Source organism: Mugil cephalus, chromosome 9 (genome assembly GCF_022458985.1).
Source record: "Mugil cephalus isolate CIBA_MC_2020 chromosome 9, CIBA_Mcephalus_1.1, whole genome shotgun sequence".
NCBI classification, from domain to species: Eukaryota; Metazoa; Chordata; class Actinopteri; order Mugiliformes; family Mugilidae; genus Mugil; species Mugil cephalus.
Window position 1 is genome coordinate 2,010,032 of NC_061778.1, and position 18,003 is coordinate 2,028,034.

Consider the following 18,003-nt stretch of genomic DNA (forward strand, 5'->3'; position numbering starts at 1 on the left):
ACAGAGTTCAGGAGAAAGGGGTGACACCGGGAGGATCCGGGGAGGTAGAAGACAAGACAGCTTTCTGGATGAGTTGTTGTGATTGAGGCGAGTATTTTGGGACATGAGTGGAGGAGTTGCGGCTGCACGGATGAGCGATGGACTGATTCTCCGCCAGGGAACTGGGTCTGATTTTTGAGATGTTTTCAGCTATAAAAAAATAAAAAAAAAGAGAGAGAAAGAAGTAAAAACCCTGCAGCAGCTCAGACAAGAAAAGACGTTGTGTGTAATATGTGCACTCCTCAACCGCCCTCTTCTGAGGGTTCATCGCCCGCCTCTTGCATAATGCATCCAGCAGCTCTGCACCCCAAACGACTACAACACACAGAAACAGATAGCAGTTCTCTCTGATGTCTTGAATGCCAGTTAGCAGAGGCTACATTTGCTTTCATGACGACGAAAGTTTTTCTGAGTGACCTCCAGACCTCTGTTTGGGTTTTACAAGCCAATTATACTGGAGTGAAAAGGAGACTTCAGCCCTAGACTGTGGTTTCTGTGATGTTTGGTTACAGATTGGGAGCTTTCCTTCTCTCTTAAATCTACAGTGGTGGAAAAAAAAAAAAAAAAAAAAAAAAAGTTTTCGGACACCCTTAAAAATCTACACAATCTCACAATTATCATGAAATATTTGTGCAAAAACAAACAAAATTAAATTCTTGACAGTTTCAATGTGTCCGTTCTCAGCATTGTTGGTATAAAAAACTGAACAAAAAAATTAATAAACCATCATCATATTAATATTTAGTCTTCATGCCATTAGCAGCAGCAGTAGAGCTCTAATCTGACTCCATGTTCCCCATGAGTCTTTCACACTGTTGAGAGCTAATGTTGTCACGTTCTTCTTCAATTACTACTTTCAATTCTTCTAAATTCTTTGGTTTGCTCTTTGAAACAGACCTTTTGATAAACCACCACAGGTTTTCAACAGGACTCACGTCCAGGGATTGAGCTGGACATCCTAAGACCTGGATCCTGTGCTCCTGCAGCCAGGTTCTACTGGAAGTGTGGGTGGAAGGGGCATTATCTTGTTGAAACATCCGGTTTCAACCTTGACAGAACAGAGTTCAATGTGCCGTCACAGACAATGAGATGACCAACACCAGCAGCAATTATGCATCAAACCATGATGCTGCCTCCACCATGTCTGACAGTAGCTACTGTCCATGCTGGAGATAATGCTTAGCCTGGTCTTCTGCGTAGCCTCACATTAGCAGGAAGAAGCTAAAGCTGGAAACTGGACTCATCTGACCACAGAATCTTCTTCCAGGTCCTGACTGTCCAGTTCTTGTGTTCTTGGGCCTAACCTCTGTCTCTCATTGATCAGGAGCTTCTTGACAGCCTTGTAGGACCTTAAGCTATCATCTAAAAGTCAAATAGAGGGTTTTCCCTGCACATGAGGATCAGGAAGAGGTCATTTCTTGCTGTAGAAACCCTCGGACGTTGAGATCTTGTTTTGTCTTCCAAGCTGTTGGTTCGTCTGTATTTCTGCAGAGTGGATCCAACTGATGAAGGACTGGTTTTATACAAACACGAAGCACAGCAACAGAAAAATGTGTCTTTTAATAAAAAGCACGGCCTTCATTAGTGGATCACTGGCACCAAAATGACCCAACACTCGAAATTTCTAATGTATTTTTATGGAACCAATGAATTTTAAGTTTTTAATGGCTGGTTTAGCCATTACTAAAAGAAATGGCACCTGAAGACCTAAGAGTGATTCTTAATGTAATATTTAACAAATGCATGGGGTGTCCTAAAACTTTTTTCCACCACTAAATGTCACTTCCTCCTCCTCCTCCTCTCACTGGTTCTAACTCATTTTTTTCTCGCTTTTATTTCTGTCTCTCACCTCATTTCACCTCAGGATCAGCTCCAGAAAATGTTGGATTAGTTCACAACTACAGGTCTGGATGTGTTCTGCTGTATTTCTTAAGGGATTAACTGAGCTTTTATTATCTTTTCTGCAAAGCCGTAATCAGTGTTTACCAATGACATTTGGAAATCCAGCCTGGTCATGGAAGGACAGGAACCAAAAGTAGAATGAGGTTGGTTTCAGACACGATTCTACAGCTAAAAAGATTATTTGCCATCAGCAAAGTACAGCAAGAAGACATGGAGGATTTCACTGCAGCGCCCTTCCAACATGTGAATATAAATGATTGATTACTGGTGTTTATATTTCTGAGCTTTCACTTTGGAACCAGATGCTAAAAACTGCATCTTCAGGGATTAAATGAGGAATTAGTTTGGACTATTTTAAGGATTTAGTTTTAGCATAATAATTTATGTAGCGTATTAAGTTGTATAATATTATTTTAGGACTGCAGGATTAAGCTTATTATATAACTATTCACTGATCAGCTCCTGTGGTTTATTTGCATGTGTATCATCTATTAGGAACTTTGGTGACTGATGGTGGTGATGACTGGTGAAGATTCACACCCACAGCCAGAGTCTGGAGAACGCTACGCCGAGGAATCAGGGTTTCACTACTTTGATGCTTCAGCATTTATTCAGATAAACTGATTATCATTAAAAAAAGATCAGAGTTTGCCCTAAAAAGACAACATCCCCACTTGATGTGACTCATTTGGACGACTCAAGCCTTAGATTTGGAACACGCTCCCTAAAAACCGTTGATGTATGCGTCTTAGTTTTCGTGCCACTTTCAGAACAACTTTCTCATGAAAATTTTAAGCAGTTCTCTTCATCGGAAAGTAAATTACCTTTTCCTGTTTCACAGAATGAGTGTGTGTTCCCTCTGAAACGTGTCTTGTACACACATCATGAAGTCATTTGGATTCTCTCTTTTTCAATAAGTAAAACAAAGACTCAGTTTCACGGTTTTTTTTCAGTGACGAGTCAACCACACATACGATGATCAGCCACAACATTATGACCACTGACAGGAGACGTAAATAACATTTAAACCATCTTGTGACAATTCAGTGTTCTGCTGGGAATCTTTTGGACCTGACATTCATTCATGTGGACGTTACTTAGACGTGTAGCACCCAACTACAGCGAGGGGCTGAGAAAGTGAAGACAGTAAGAAGCAAATAGAAAATGCAGGAGGAGAAAGAAACAGAAGGTGACTTGTGAAAACCTGGAGTCAGTCAGTGAGCAAACCAACAGGTGGAAAGGAAACTCAAGCCAACGAGTTCTCTGTCTTTTTTCTGTCTGAAGAAGCAGAATGAGAGTATGTTTTTTTTTTATCAGTGTTTGAACGGGGACAGAGAAAGAAACGCTGCTTATCATAATTTCAAAGACGGGAGAAGGAGAGGTATCAGTATTTCTGTTGAATGAGAGAGTTAAAAGACGAGGTTTTATCAGAGACTCAGATAAGAGACATTTATCGGGCCTTTAAAATGCACAAAAACACATTTATCAGTTCAAGAAGAGAGGAAAGGGTTTTTTTTTTATCAGACAGACGAGGGGAGACAAAGGCTCCGAGGGGGAGATGGGGACATGTGGTTGGTGCATTTTAAGGACACTTTATGAAAGCTTGCTGTACTTAGGCGCTCGCATTAACATCATGAGCGTAGTGACACACGTGTGTGACAGACAAAAAGGGACTTAACATGAAATATTCAAACAAAGAAGAAGTAGAAAGGGTTTAAAAGTAAGTAATGGAGCGGTGTCATCGCTCACTTCCACTTCTGTTACTGGAACCGGCAGCAACAAATAAATCACCCAGAAAAATAAATTTCCTAAATACGACTCAGGTTTAGACAGGATGTTTTAACCAGGTGCCGTGTCAGAGTTTAATCATCAGGGAATTCATTTCTTCTTCCTCTTTTTTAACATTTTGTAGAAACTGAAATTGAATTTCAGATATTCAGTTTTCTGATGAAAAACTCATGATTTTAGGCGCATTTTTAGTTTGTTTTCATAATGCATGCGTACACCGATCAGCCACAACATTATGACCACTGACAAGAGAAGTGAACAACATTTAAACCATGTAATAATTCAGTGTTCTGCTGGGAAACCTTTAATAGGTGTGGCTGTCACTTAGACATGTAGCACCCTGTCTGATCGGTGTATATATGCACATATATACATATTTTTCTATAATGTTGGAGTCATGTTCATGGTTCATATATAAATAACCTTGGGTGAATTCAGCCTGATGCTGCTTTGTGATGGATGGCCTTCGTTTCCTATTCATTTTACTGTGGGCTCGTAGAAAGGAACATACGGCTTGTGACAGCCTGAAGTGATGGCTCATGTACCGCGTCAAAAAAAAAAAAAAAAAAAAAAAGCAAATGGAGTCAGAAGGAAGGTCAAACTGTAAAACAGTACAGATGGTGAACAGAACCCAGTGGAGGGAGAATATCTGATTATTTAAATGGAAACAATATGTGGAGCCTCGCAATCCTGAAACTTTTATAGTTTAATATTATTATAGTGACTAAATATTCAACACCACACATCAGTAAACTGCAGTTAATATATTTTCCCTTTTTACATCATAGTGCTGTTTAATAGAGAATTTTAAAGGAGCGGTTAGTGGTATTTTCAGGCTGATATCTGACTGATCCTGTGACATCTCGTCCTCAGAACTCTCAGGAGTGTTTTCCTTAATGATCCAGTCACAGCCTCTAGTTATCAGGGGGGTCTCCTCCTCCTTAAATCTGATTTAACCTTTACACTGAAGGATGGGACTGACCTCACATCTCTGATAATAACAAGCGGATATTAATGACAAAGAGTTTGGTAGGAAGAAACTCCAACCTGTTCCCAGCTAGTTGCATGAGCTCCTCCATGTTGCCCTCATCCTCTTCTGGCTTCGTCTCGGCCCGTTAAGTGTCTCCAGATAAAATCCTGCACGGCTTTAACCGGTACAGCTGCAGAGGCTCTGTGTCACACTTCGACACGTCAACCAGCTGAGGCTTCAGTCCAACTGGGTCAGAACTGAGAGGCTGGAGAAGCACCATCTGCTGCCGCTGAGACATGATGACCTTTAAAGAGAATAGAAGGAGGAGGAGGAGGAGCGTCCATATGTCTCACGGTTACCTGCAGCGCTGGCAGCCGTCTCTGTTTATGCACAGATCTAAAACTCCAGCACCACTCTTGGTTAAATGACTGTACTTCTCAGTAAACATCTCCTGCAGGCTTCCCGTAAAGCTCCACATTAAAGAGATACACTTATGAACTAAAACAATCTTGGCTCTGCCTCATCCTCTGCGCTCCACAGTTTTCTCGGGCACTGAAATGGGCCCCACGATGAAAGATATGCTGACCCTTCAACACGAGCATCAATCAGCCTCGTTATCTCCACCGCTGTGAGCCTCCAGAAGGAAAAGTAATATCCTACCGCTCGCACTGGAAAAAAACCTGCCACTGAAGCACTTTTCTGTTCATCCGCCGCGACCACTAATGCTCCCAGAACTGACTTCTGGGCCCAAAGATACCGGAATGTTTCCCATATGTTCCAAATATAGTAATCTGCAGGGAACTCGGTTTAAAGAGTTTGCAGAAAGGCAGAGAGCGGAGGAAACTGAGAAGCTATCAGCAAGTTTATAGAAAGGTATGTTCATTAAAACACTGCTCTGAATAACTTTACTTTTTGCATTAAAGCGGTTCAGATTTCTGTGTGTTCATGGTTTATTCTCCATCTCCACTGGTCTCTGGTCGCAATTTGACACACTATTACAAATATAAGCAGTGCACGTTACTGGATAGATGTTGTTAATCCACGACTGAGTCAGGAGCTCAGTGTGCGTACGGTATATGTTGTGTGTAAATGCTTGAGTGGTGCAACAATTACTCAGCTGACACATATATCAGATATTCGCCTTAAAACCTCTTCCCTTGTTTTTCCTTCTTGCCGTGCACATAAAGATGGACGTCATCTGTGTTTCCTGGTCTTGAAGCTCAGTGTTGTGTTTCCTGCTGGCTCAGCGTGGTGGTGTCTGATCTGACTCCACCAACAACCGGCTAATTCAAAACTGGTCAAATAGGTGAAGCATGAGCAAAGCTACCATGCATGTTCTTAACAATGGCTCCAGATATGTTCATCTCTGCTGCAAAGTTGAATATTTTTATTTATATTTATATGAATATTGATTAACTTCTGGAACTCTTCTTTGTCTTTCAGTTGTGGTTCAGACAGAACTGAATAATGGAAATTGACATTTTTATTTTTACTTCTCGCATATATACCGTCTGTATTTGCTTATGAAACCTTTTAGGCCACATGAGTTCATAACAAGTTCAGCTGAAGTTCACTGAAAGTTCATGATAAGTGCGACATTACGCTACATTTTCTATGTGTGAACTGCAGACGTTCGCTGTCTCACTTGACTTCGCTTACACTTCCTTCTCACCTCCTTTCTATGCAGAAGTAAGACGCAACAAGGGGAAAGTTCGACGCGTACATGCGTGGAACAAACGTAAGCGTGGACATGTCACCCCACATGCTCTCTGTTTTCCCTCTGTTTGCATGTCTCCTTCTGAACAGAATATCTGCAAATAAACCAACAAAGGTGAGTCTGAATCATTACTAAGTTCTCAACAACCCTCACTTGTTGAATTTTTCCACGACATTTCCTCCACCAGAGAACAGACTGTCTCCATCATTCTCCTCCTGAGCTGAGAGGCCGAGCACCATGAGCCTGAATCTGCATTAATGCTTCATCCTCCCCAAACTAATATCACCAATTCAGCACATTTCTTTTAGACCTACTGTAGCATGGAACAGTTCTGCTCATCCATGCACTAACATGTGTTGACTTTTCCCTCCAGTGCAGTTTCCTGATCATCTCCATGTGTGCACACTCATTAACAACCTCATTACGTAAGCCCTCAGTAACACTTGCCTTTGTTTGCCTCCTTCTGCTGCTTCAGCTCATTTTGTTTTTCGACCTGTTTGTCTCCACTAGCCGCTTGCTGAACCTTATCCTGGCTCGGAGGAATGCACCGTCCCAACTGTTTCTCTCCCCAGTACTGATGAAATTAGCTGGACTCGGGGCATCTGCAGATCTGCTCTGATCCCTGCGCTCTCTCTTCACCAGCCTGCATGGAGCTCACTGGAGCCATTTTTAAGATAACGCAAAGCCAGGAATTGCTGTGCCAGTAAAAATCGAAGCAGCAGCCGTCTGCTAAGATTGAATGAATGTCGACTGACAGAGGTGAGTTTTTAGATGGAGATCAGCTGTGTGTAATGTGGCTAATAGCAAGGACCTGGTGCTGACTTTGATTTGCCTGGAGACTAAATAAAGTTTGTGTTTGATCCTCTCTTTATTGTGTGCTGAGCCTGCTGTTCTAACACTAATAAAGGCCACCAGGGGACAGTGTTGTATAACGTTGTGTTTGCAAATGAACGCTGTTTGTTTTTGTTTTTGTTTTTCAGCGAACAAGTGAAAGGTGCCTACATAGTTTCATGGTTCCTCGTGTTGGTGAAGAATATCATCCTCCTGCAGATTCCTGATTTTGAAGCTGGTCTCAGACCAGGGGTCTTGGTGCCTTTGGGCTTTACCCACTACGGTGTTTCCCTGAAGTCAAGCTGCTGTTGGAAGTTTACTCTAACAACTCAGTCATGCATTTTTTTCCTCTTGTCAAGTCTCTCCTCAGTTCTCCTGCCTCCTCCTTTATCACGCCTCTGTTCAGACCTTCTGTTTCATCTCTCCCAAAATTCTCCTTGGACTCCCCCGAGACGTCTTCCAGCTTCAGTCACAGTGTTCATGGACTCTGCACCAAAACTTTCTTGCCTGTGTGGACTCTTTCTCTTTCTTTGGATCCATATAGCACACACTCACACAGCCGTAGCCTGCTGTGATCGAAGCCCAATTCCTGGTATGTGCACACATAGAAGGAAATCTGATTCTGATTCTGTGGAGGCAGCAGCAAGTCCAAGTTTTACCCTTAAAACTGTCCCAAATGTATTGATAACTGCACAACTATGTGCAAAGGACACATGTTATTAACTGTCGCTTATTAAAATGAAACTGTCCTCCGGCTGCTGCATCTTCCAAGTCATTTTTTGAATATTTCATTGTTGTTGTTCATGTTTGTAAAAAATAATTGTGCACATTTCAGCATAAAAAAGACTCAGAACATGAGCAGATTTTCACATAAACCTTAAAAGTAGAGGAAGAGAACACAATCAACACACTGAATAGGCATATTACACTCACAGATTTGTTAACTGATGAAATGGCTCTATGAAGTGCACCCCAAGTTAATTTCCAGGTCAAATCAGAATCCATGTGTCCAGAGGTGTTTCCATCAGTGTGATGAGACTCAGGTCTGGTTCAGTTCCTGGATTAGTTTCTTTAGATCAGGGATTTGTCTCAGTCTGATCTTCACGACACATGTTTGTGGACAAAGGAGCTTTGTGGGGAGCTCAGAAAGAGTTGTTGTTGCTCATCAGGGTGGAAAAGGTTCCTCAACCATCTCTAAAGAGTCTGGAAGCCACAAATAATCCACAGAGAGTCAGACAGATCCCAAGGGGTCTATTCTCCAACTATAATGCATCAGACTATTAATCTGAAGAGAAGCTGGGTCAAGGAGGAAAACAACGAGCTGACATCAGAGCACACCTCAGAAAAACCTCAACATCAGCCTCAACAGAGACGGCAAACTCACGAAGCCTGAAACCAGCCAGGAGGAGAAAGGAAGATGGAGCTTCAGGAAATACAAAGAAAAACCTATGTGGGACAAGGATATATAGACAATAAGAGACACGTGGGTGACCGAGGATGTGAGGGAGAAGAACAGGGAGAATGGGAGATAAGAAGAAAATCAGATGAAGGTAAAAGTGGCAGGAGAGAAGGAGGGAAACCATGAGGTAGGCTGAGGCTGGACAAGTGGGAGTTAAACGTACGAAGATGAAAGAAAAGGCAGAAGAGGAAAAATAAGAGATATGTGAACGAGTGCAGTCAGAAAAGAGAAAACAGAGCGAGACTGGCATCTAGTGGAGGGAAAACCAACAGCAGCTCATCTTCCATCATCCTGTTATCCGTTAGGCTCGTTTCCTCTCAGAGGCCGTGGAGGAAATAATATCTGGTGACAACAACACTGTAAATGAAGTGTTTCTCAAACTCCTCAGGCAGCCACTGAAGTGTTGATTGTCTCATACATTTCATTTATTATTTTATTTGTTTGGCAGGAGAGGGTGGAGTTGGCTTTACTTTATTTTTGTGTGTTTGGCATCATGTGCTCCATCCATGAACCGTATGTAACTGCATCACTAAAGTAGAGACTTTTACCACTTTGATCACGCCACATGCATGAATTAGTTCCTTCCTTTCTAGTTTCTGATCCCCCACTTTCTCTTTCTTTGAGGTACATCCCAGATGCATGAAGCAGAAGTGCAAAATTAAAAAACAAAAACAACAAGGCATTGTCAGAAATCAAGCCAGATAAATCTCATGGAACCACTTTGAAGTCAAAAAAGCTACTTTTTTTAAGTTATTCATGATCAAACCAATTCAGTTCTACTGAGGTATGCATATTATTTTATGCAAAAGGTTTTACAAGTTCTTAATAAATGTTGTTTTAGGGAAAGCACCAGCTTCACAATTCTTACGTTTAACACATTTGTAAATATTTCATTAGCAAAAAAATATGTAAATCAGATTCAACCTTTAAATAAATTATGTCATCTACTCTTTGAAGTCTGACATATTAAACAATGACCAGTTTCATCAAAGTGCTTTGTTTGGTATCCTATGTTATGGAAATTTACTGACCACTATGTTCTTTATGTTCACTGTGTTATATATTTCTACCATGTCGGTTGGTTTGTTTGTACGAATCAGGATTCTTTCTATTTGTCTTTCACTACCAAAACATGTTTCTGTCCTTACAAATGAATTTCTTCTCTGAATTGGTAAATATATATAATATATGTTATGACAATAAAAAGAGGCTACAAACTAAACCTCTTCACTATTAAGTTGCATAGAAAAAATGTCAAAACTTAATCCACTTAAATGGAATAAAGGAACACGCATTTTCAGCCAACACTTTTTTTTAAATAACCGATAATTAAGTTTTAAAACTGCCTTTGTGGCTGGCATAATGCAACATGCAGCATTATCAAATAATTTACTCCTAGTACTCCAAATTACCACAGTAAAATACTGTAGTTGTCATGCATCATAATAATTCAGAAATCAACAAAGAACTAGTGTCCATCAGTGCGGGTCTCACATAGATATGCATCAAATCTGATATATGAGTTAATATTTTCTGCATTTTTAAACCATATGTTTGGCTGGATTCTTATTTGCAGGTGTTGAAAAAGGTCACGTCGCTGTCACTCCCATGAATCATGTTCAGCATCATTCAATAAACCCCGAAAGGTCCCGGAAGCTGAAGTAATGTTCAGCCAATTACGCAGGAATCCATCTACAGTGAATCACTGTGACACCACGAGGCTCACACCACGCGACCATATTGATTCGTGTGAAGAACAGGCCGTATAGAACAGGTTCAGTTTTGTCAGGCAATTAGGAGAAATCACCTCCCAAAGGGGAAGTTTGCCATGACAAGATCCTCCATTTGTCATAATTGCAGAGACTGGATGGTGAGTGGATTTTACCTAATAAATGGATGTAATATAAATCCTCTCCACATACATGTTTGGCTTCTTTTGACTTCAATTAGAAATACAATTAACAGGAATGAGATGGTTTCCTCCCCCCGTGGTTATTGCAGCGCTGTATTAATGATGGTGCAGTGGCAGCACATATAAACTAAACCTCACAGTTTATGTCCATAGAACCTGGAGAAGCAGAGAATCACTCCACACTTGTTAACAGTTGGATTTATGATCCATTTTATGATCACATATATGGAGGCTCTGCAGTGATTTAGGATTCCATGACATCTCCATAAAGTTGGGACTCAGGAGAGACAAATTAAAAATGGATGACCAGTCAAAGCAGCAGCAGCAGCAGAGGCTGAGATTCTCAGACTCTCAGACCTGGTATTAGTCAGAGCCCGAGAACTCTCAATCACTCACTTGAAACCACGACAGTATCCGACTTTTTAAACCTACAGAGTGATGTATTATGAATGTTCAGTGGATTTCTTCAAGCCACGGACTTCCTCTAACTCTAACTGGTTTAATCAGACCTTCAGCCACAACATTATGACCACCGACAGAAGAAATGAGAGTCAAGAAGTTTGAAGGGACCAGGGAGACCTACACTGTTCTCCACGTACTGTTTTCACTGACATAGTTTAAGTTCCTGTATATAACATCCCTTTATGAACACACTGAACAGTTCTGTTTGTATCATGTCTACAGTTCTACATTTTTGCACAAAAAAAAATGTTTTGACATCAATGGATTTTCACACAAGCCCTGAAAGTTCAGGAAGTTTCTCATTTGCAATTTTCGCCTTTGTGTTTCTCTGGATTTGTAATTTTACTATATTAATACAACTGAACTGAAATATATCTTTATTGACATAAGTTAACAACAAGCAAAACACAACAAAACTGATAAATACTTTGTATTTGTTAAATTCATCAATAACGGAAACTCAATCTGCTCAAATTACAATTTTCAAACTCTTCCAATACTGTGAGAGTACCAGCTGTTATTGCAGTATCCCTGCTTTTATTCTACAGTTTTTAGATTTTTGATTTCTATATGTTTCTAAAACTGTTCACAAAGTTCCTCCCTGCCCTGGTTGTTCGTTTGGCTGCATTAGTAACTCTTTTTTTTTTAATTATCTCTGCTGTTGAATAAAGCAGAAATATATTTAGATATATTTAATTTGAAAATACAAAGCTCAAGAATATATTGCAGTCAAGCTAAAAACCCTGTTTCTCCTCAAAAGTCATATTTGTGTTGTCAGAAAATATGACAATATGTGTCCAGAACATAGAATCACTAGGTCCTGAAACCTGACGTGTTAAAAATGACACATCTCCTCCTCCTCCTCCTCCTCCTCCTCCTCCTCCTCCTCCTCCTCAGCAGCAGTTACTGGCCTCCTGCGTCTGTTTCTCCCCTCCCAGCCACAGAGGGGCGCTGTTGATCTTGGCGCCCTGGGCCCGGCCCTCTGTCGTCTCACCGTGCATGCCCCCTCCCTCGCTGGCCACGCGCTTGTGGATCTCTGAGGCCATGGTGAGGAAAGCCCTCTCCACGTTATCTGAGCTCTTGGCGCTCGTCTCCAGGAAGGGGACCTTCAGAGACGAGGCCAGCTCCTGTAATCACAAACATTACATCCAAACTGTCAGAACACACATCTGATGTAAAGAGCTCTGCATTCAAAATTCTATTAAAGAGTAAATTATTAAATGTGCTAACGAGTTAAATGTGAGCTCTGTGCTCATTGTGAAAATGAATCCTCTCAGGCTCTTAAATTATTGATGAGTTGATGTGTAACAGGAATATCGTAGCTGGTGTTTTATATTCTGCTGGGTATTTTAAAACTACACCAGTGCACCAGTGATAATTTATTGGTTTATTTATCCGGCTGAAAACTACGGAGGCTCCTAAGGGTCACTAGGGGGGGAAATGAGTATGGGTAAAAAAAGAAGAAAAAAAAAGACGAAATTTTGCAAGATTTGTTTTTCAATCCGACTTTGTGAGATCTCGCAAAACTGTTTACTTTAATAGCAACGTTATTCTTGCTCAGAACGAAAGCAAAACAAGTATGAATGCAAAGATATTAAAACAGTGGTTGGCAGTAATCACGGGTTCAATATTAATGAAAAGATTTTTCAGTGAGAGAGGATTTCTTCTTCACAAAGCGTAAGATTCTCTTTGTACGAACGCAGACACAACTAAACAACACGTAAAAGTTTGTCAAACATAATTTCTTTTCATTCTCAGCATGAATGACCCGGAAGAACATGCTGATGCTTATATCTTGGGTTTAACTTGATCATTTTTCTGACCTTTTCCATTTAGTTTCATGGTCTGTGTAATAAGCACCGCTGCAGATGTGGAGGCGTTGAACAGTGTTTTAAGTTGATACAGTGAAGCAGCTCGTTACCTGGGCGGTGGCAGCGTCCACCACTTTCTTACTAACAAGATCACACTTGTTTCCCACCAGCAGCCGGGAGACGTTTTCACAGGCGTAACGATCGATCTCATCCAGCCACTGCTTCACGTTGTTAAAGGACTCCTAAAGGAGGAGGAGGAGGAGGAGGAGGAGGAGGAGGAGGAGGAGGAGGAGGAGGAGGACTCAGCGTTAATGTCCAACACACTTATAATGACAAAAAAATAACACGCACAAACTGACCTGCTCAGTGACGTCATACACAATGATGATACCGTGAGCTCCTCTGTAGTAGCTGGAGGTGATGGTTCGAAACCTCTCTTGACCTGCAGTGTCCCACTGAGACACACACACACACACACACACACACAGACACACACACACAGACACACAGAGTCAGTCCTGCACCGTATTTTCAGACCAACACATTGTTCTCTAGGAGAACACCACTCGTCTGGGTCACGCTTACAATCTGCAGCTTCACCATCTTCCCGTCCATGTCGATGGTCCTGATCTTGAAGTCAACTCCAATGGTCGAGATGTAGCTCTCCGTGTAGGTGTCGTCCTGCAGCCACAAGCAAAGTGTCAAAAATGGAAAGTGAGTTATGTCCCGATCGAGTATTTTAATGTCCCACAATCCTCTATCCCAATCTTTTAACCTCCTGAGACCCGAGCACAGTGCATCTTTAAAATGAGATTAAGGTTTTTAGGTATTTGGGATTGGAAGGATCTGAGTAGTGTAAAACAAAATAAGCATCATCTTTGAGCTGGAAGTAGGTTTTGAAATAAATTAGGTGGATTATTTCACTGCATATTACAATTTAAGTCACCAATGTGAACCAAAATATAAAACTGGAAACTTGGAAACAATGAAACCCCAACGTCCTCAAACGATTACCTGTGAATTTGTTAAATGTTCATGTCACATCAAACTAGAAAAGTTAACAAGAATAAATAAACAACTGTGTTGACCCTTCAGTACATGGCAGACAGAATGTCCCCTTATGAGGACAACAGGTCTAAACGAAACAGAATAAACTGCAACAAACCTAAAACGTAATGTCTCTATACAAGGACACAGGGTCTCAGGAGGTTCATGTTGAGTCCTGATCTGATGTTAAATGTCCTAGTGCTGGTCTCCTGTAGGTTCCTAAAGTCTTTCCTTGTTTTCTCCTGGAGTCGACTGGATTCAGTCCAATAAATCTTTCTTTCAGTCAGAGTTAATGTGGAGAGGGGAGATCCAGGATCGTCCCTGTCATCCAGCGCTGCAATAAACTCCCTAAAACTCTTTGAGGTTTTAGTATTGAATGATGATTAATTACTATCACCTCACTAAACATCCACATGGCGCAATTTTATTTATACTCCTGTTCAAATCCAATGTATATATCTGCTCCTGACCTTTATTTTTTTTTCTAAATCCTTTATGCTCAAAGTATAATTTATGTTGTACAGTTTTCTAATTTTACGCTTATTTAAGTGCTTTGTTTTGTACCAATGAAGAAAGAGTCAAATTCCTTGTATGTGCACACATACTTGGCCAATAAAGCTGGTTCAGGTTCTTTCTCTCTGTCTGACTGACTCATGTTTAGATGCTACAGGGACATGGTTTTGGTTTATGTCAGATCTAAACTAAATAACATCAACAGATCATAATTCAGTGAGAGCTGATACTGACGCAGTCGTTTTAAAAATGCCAGAGCCTGTGAGGTTTGTCCAAACCTACCGCGAAGCGCAGCAGCAGACAAGACTTTCCAACTCCAGAGTCCCCGATAAGAAGCAGCTTGAACAGGTAGTCGCTACAGGAGGAAACACACACACACACACACACACACACACACACACACACATGCATGCATTAATGTTGCATCACTAAAGTAAACATTGAAGCTGATTTTCTATGAGATTTAATGCATTTCAGTTGTTTTAAGTCTTAAAGGACAGATTAATGCAGATGTGTGTCATGGTATTTCCTGTTTTATTTTGGTGTTTCATGTCTTGCTTTACTTCCTGTCTGTGTTTTCTCTCCGTTGATTATGTGACTCATTGCTCCCCCCTCAGTATTCACCTCAGTGTGTACATATAATCATTTCTCCTGGGTCTTTGTTCAGCTCCCCTTGTTTTTATCTTTTTGTCTAGGTGGATTATCCTGCCACACTCTGCAGCATATTTGTCACCTTTATTGCAGGTCCACGTTAAACTAAATGTCAGTATTTCATCCGATCCTTGCATGCTTGTCCTGCATTCAGTCCACACCTCTTTGCAACACTTGTAATGATTTAATTTAATACACACAGTGACTCTCTTGTAACCACAACGAGCACATGTGTGAAACGCAGTCGACATTCAGAATGTCTGATTTTCCTTGAGACTTAAATAGATTCTCCCTCTCAAATAAAATGTTCAAGACGACCGATGCACCAGTTTCATCCACAGTCAAAGCTTCAGGTGAAAAAACAGTGAAGACGAAGCAGAGTGTTAAAGGGGAAATATATTGTTTATTCCAAAAGGTGCTGAATAAAGACAACTGGACATGTAGAATTTCTTGAAGATGTTTCACTGCTCATCCGACAGTCGCCCCTTTTAACAGGTCAGTACTCAGCCATGATGGAAATTAGTGGCACCAGTTTCTGATGAGTTTTACACAGAGTTTTCCTATTTAAACCTCAGCTTCCCACTAGTCTCTCAGAACTGAAGACGCTACTTGGAAGAAACGTCTTCAAGAAATTCTACAAGTCCATGACTGAGGACCTACACAGACATATTTTATTTATTGACATTTTTGAACGGTGTTAAAACAGTAACTTGATCTAAAGAGCAGCCATGTTAATGTTAAATCTACATTTTTATAGTTTAATTGTGGAAATGGGTCGTCACATTTAATGGCATCACATATCCAGGAAGTCCTGTTTGTCTCCTTCGTCTTCCATGGACACGTGACATTAAGCTGACTTTTCTTTAAAAAAAATAAATAAATATACAGGAAGAACTCTTTCAAATAAAAAAATGGAAGTATTATCCAGAGTTAAATAACTTTACAGTTTTATACTGTGATCTACTCCAATAAGTTTGTTTGTTGCACCATGTTTGTTTTAAAGGCTGCTTGGTTTTTAATTGTGTTTCTACTTTATTAATATTTATTTAATTACTATGGGCTATTAGGTCTTATCGTGGTATTAATTCTGTATCTATTCTTTCTTTCTATTCTTACATCCTTTGTTTTTGTACATGTTTGAATAACAATAGACAAACCACAAACCTTTAACTTAAACCAGTTATAATGGAATAAGTTTGTGGAAGTTGTGTTTGTGAATCTGGACGTTGTCTCTACATAATCAACACAGGCCACGTGGTACAAATAATTACAACGTTATTATAGACAACATTGGGCAATGCATTTTAATATTTTAGATTTGTTTAAACTGGGTCAAAAAACAGATATTATGATATTTCTCTTTATTCTGCACTGAAGAAACATCATTTAGTTTACAGAAACATAGTTGCATATGGGCATTTAAAAGCAATAAAAGGACAATTAAACAGTGTTTATCAGGTTTAATAATAATGTAACGATTTGGTCAGATTTGGTTATTTTTGGAGTGATTGACTGTTTACAATGTAGAGTTTTTTTTTCCCTGTTGGCTGAAGAAAGTGAAGCATTTCTCAACCATGTTGAACGACTCATTTAAGGACGAGGGAATTTGAAATTGAAACTGTAAATCTGTAAAGGTGCTTTCAAGTCAACACAATGTGAAAAACTGAGCAGTGTCTGAGTCAGAGTCTATGTTTGTTTTTGTTTTTTTGGAGACTCATGTGTCTCAGTCAATCTGCTGATGGGAGGCTGAGGAATGGGCCTGAAAAATAAGACACCACAAACAAACTGGAGCTTAGCTTGAGTTTAGGATCTTAATGTTAGGATACAAAAATACAGGTCATGTAACTGTGGATAAACTTCATGATGACAAACCAAATCTTATGTAAACATAAAAATAAAAAGCATCTGAAGTTTCTTGCTCTTGTTTATGCTTTAACTCTAAGGACTACATTACCCATCAGCCACAGAGGGGACTTAGACGTCAGCACTGTTAAAGAGCAGATGTCTGCGTTAATAAAACAACATGCAGACAGAAATATCAACTTACTATTCAGGATTCATGGTCGGAGAGGTCGCTCCCGGTGACACAACAAAATCTTAAATCCCTGAAAATGAATCCTGAATTAAAAAAAAAAAAAACAACAACAACAAAACAAAAAAAAAAAACAGATGAATAATCTCTGACTCTCTTAAGCTCCGCTGCACTGTTGTGGCGAACCGTCCTTCAGAGGGCAACTGGCAGAATGAACCGGAGCTACCTGCCTCCAGAGCTGAATGATGAGCTGACTGGTTCGGATGCATGATTTATTAATAAGGACGAGCTCAGGTTACAGCGAGGACAGCACCTGGAACCGAGACACACACACACACACACACACACACACACACACACACACTGCGTTTCACTGAACACAGCCTCCCTCTCTTGTAAACCATCAAACTGCTGCGTGTTTTCATTTCGATGAGGCCTTTGTGTTGAAAACTATCAGCTCTGGTCCTCACATCGTCTCAGATTGACGGGACCCAGCCCGTGTGCGTCATACGTCTCTGGACCGACTAACAAAGAAGAAGCAGGAAGTGGTTCTCCTGAAACTACAAATAGGCACTGGAATGTTTGTTTGTATATTATTACATTTGTTTATATATTATATTTGGTGAAAGAGAATTTTTTAATTTTTGGAACGCGCGTGACGCTCGTCCTGGTCACGGGAGCAAGCAGAGAGCAGGGGATTGTGGGACACGTGGTGGCTGAGCAGCTGTGACGGGGTCAGGGGTCAGCAGCCCTAACGACGGCCTGTTGCCGGGGCAGAGGCGGTGGCGCGGTGGTTGCCGGGGCAGCGGCGGTAGCAGCAGCAGGCTTTGTGGCGCTCCCGATGGAGCACGGAGGTGGGAAAACTGGGG

At 40.7% G+C, this 18,003-nt stretch overlaps 1 protein-coding gene across 1 annotated transcript; it reads right to left on the bottom strand.

Moving 5' to 3' along the window:
• Positions 1–11,973: 11,973 nt before the first annotated feature.
• On the bottom strand, positions 11,974–17,310 carry LOC125013547 (ras-related protein ORAB-1-like). The gene is made up of 6 exons (XM_047594327.1): positions 17,150–17,310; positions 14,734–14,806; positions 13,477–13,572; positions 13,251–13,346; positions 13,002–13,133; positions 11,974–12,207 (listed from the first exon to the last, which is right to left on the bottom strand). The coding sequence occupies exons 1-6, from the start codon at positions 17,161–17,163 to the stop codon at positions 11,974–11,976; spliced, it is 645 nt and encodes a 214-aa protein (XP_047450283.1). The 5' UTR covers positions 17,164–17,310.
• Between the last annotated feature and the right edge of the window lie 693 nt (positions 17,311–18,003).

Coding starts and splice junctions, on each gene's coding strand:
- LOC125013547 (XM_047594327.1), bottom strand. Junction 13,134..13,250: donor TGTATGACGTCACTGAGCAG/GTCAGTTTGTGC, acceptor CTCCTCCTTTAG/GAGTCCTTTAACAACGTGAA. Junction 12,208..13,001: donor TGGACGCTGCCACCGCCCAG/GTAACGAGCTGC, acceptor TTGTGATTACAG/GAGCTGGCCTCGTCTCTGAA.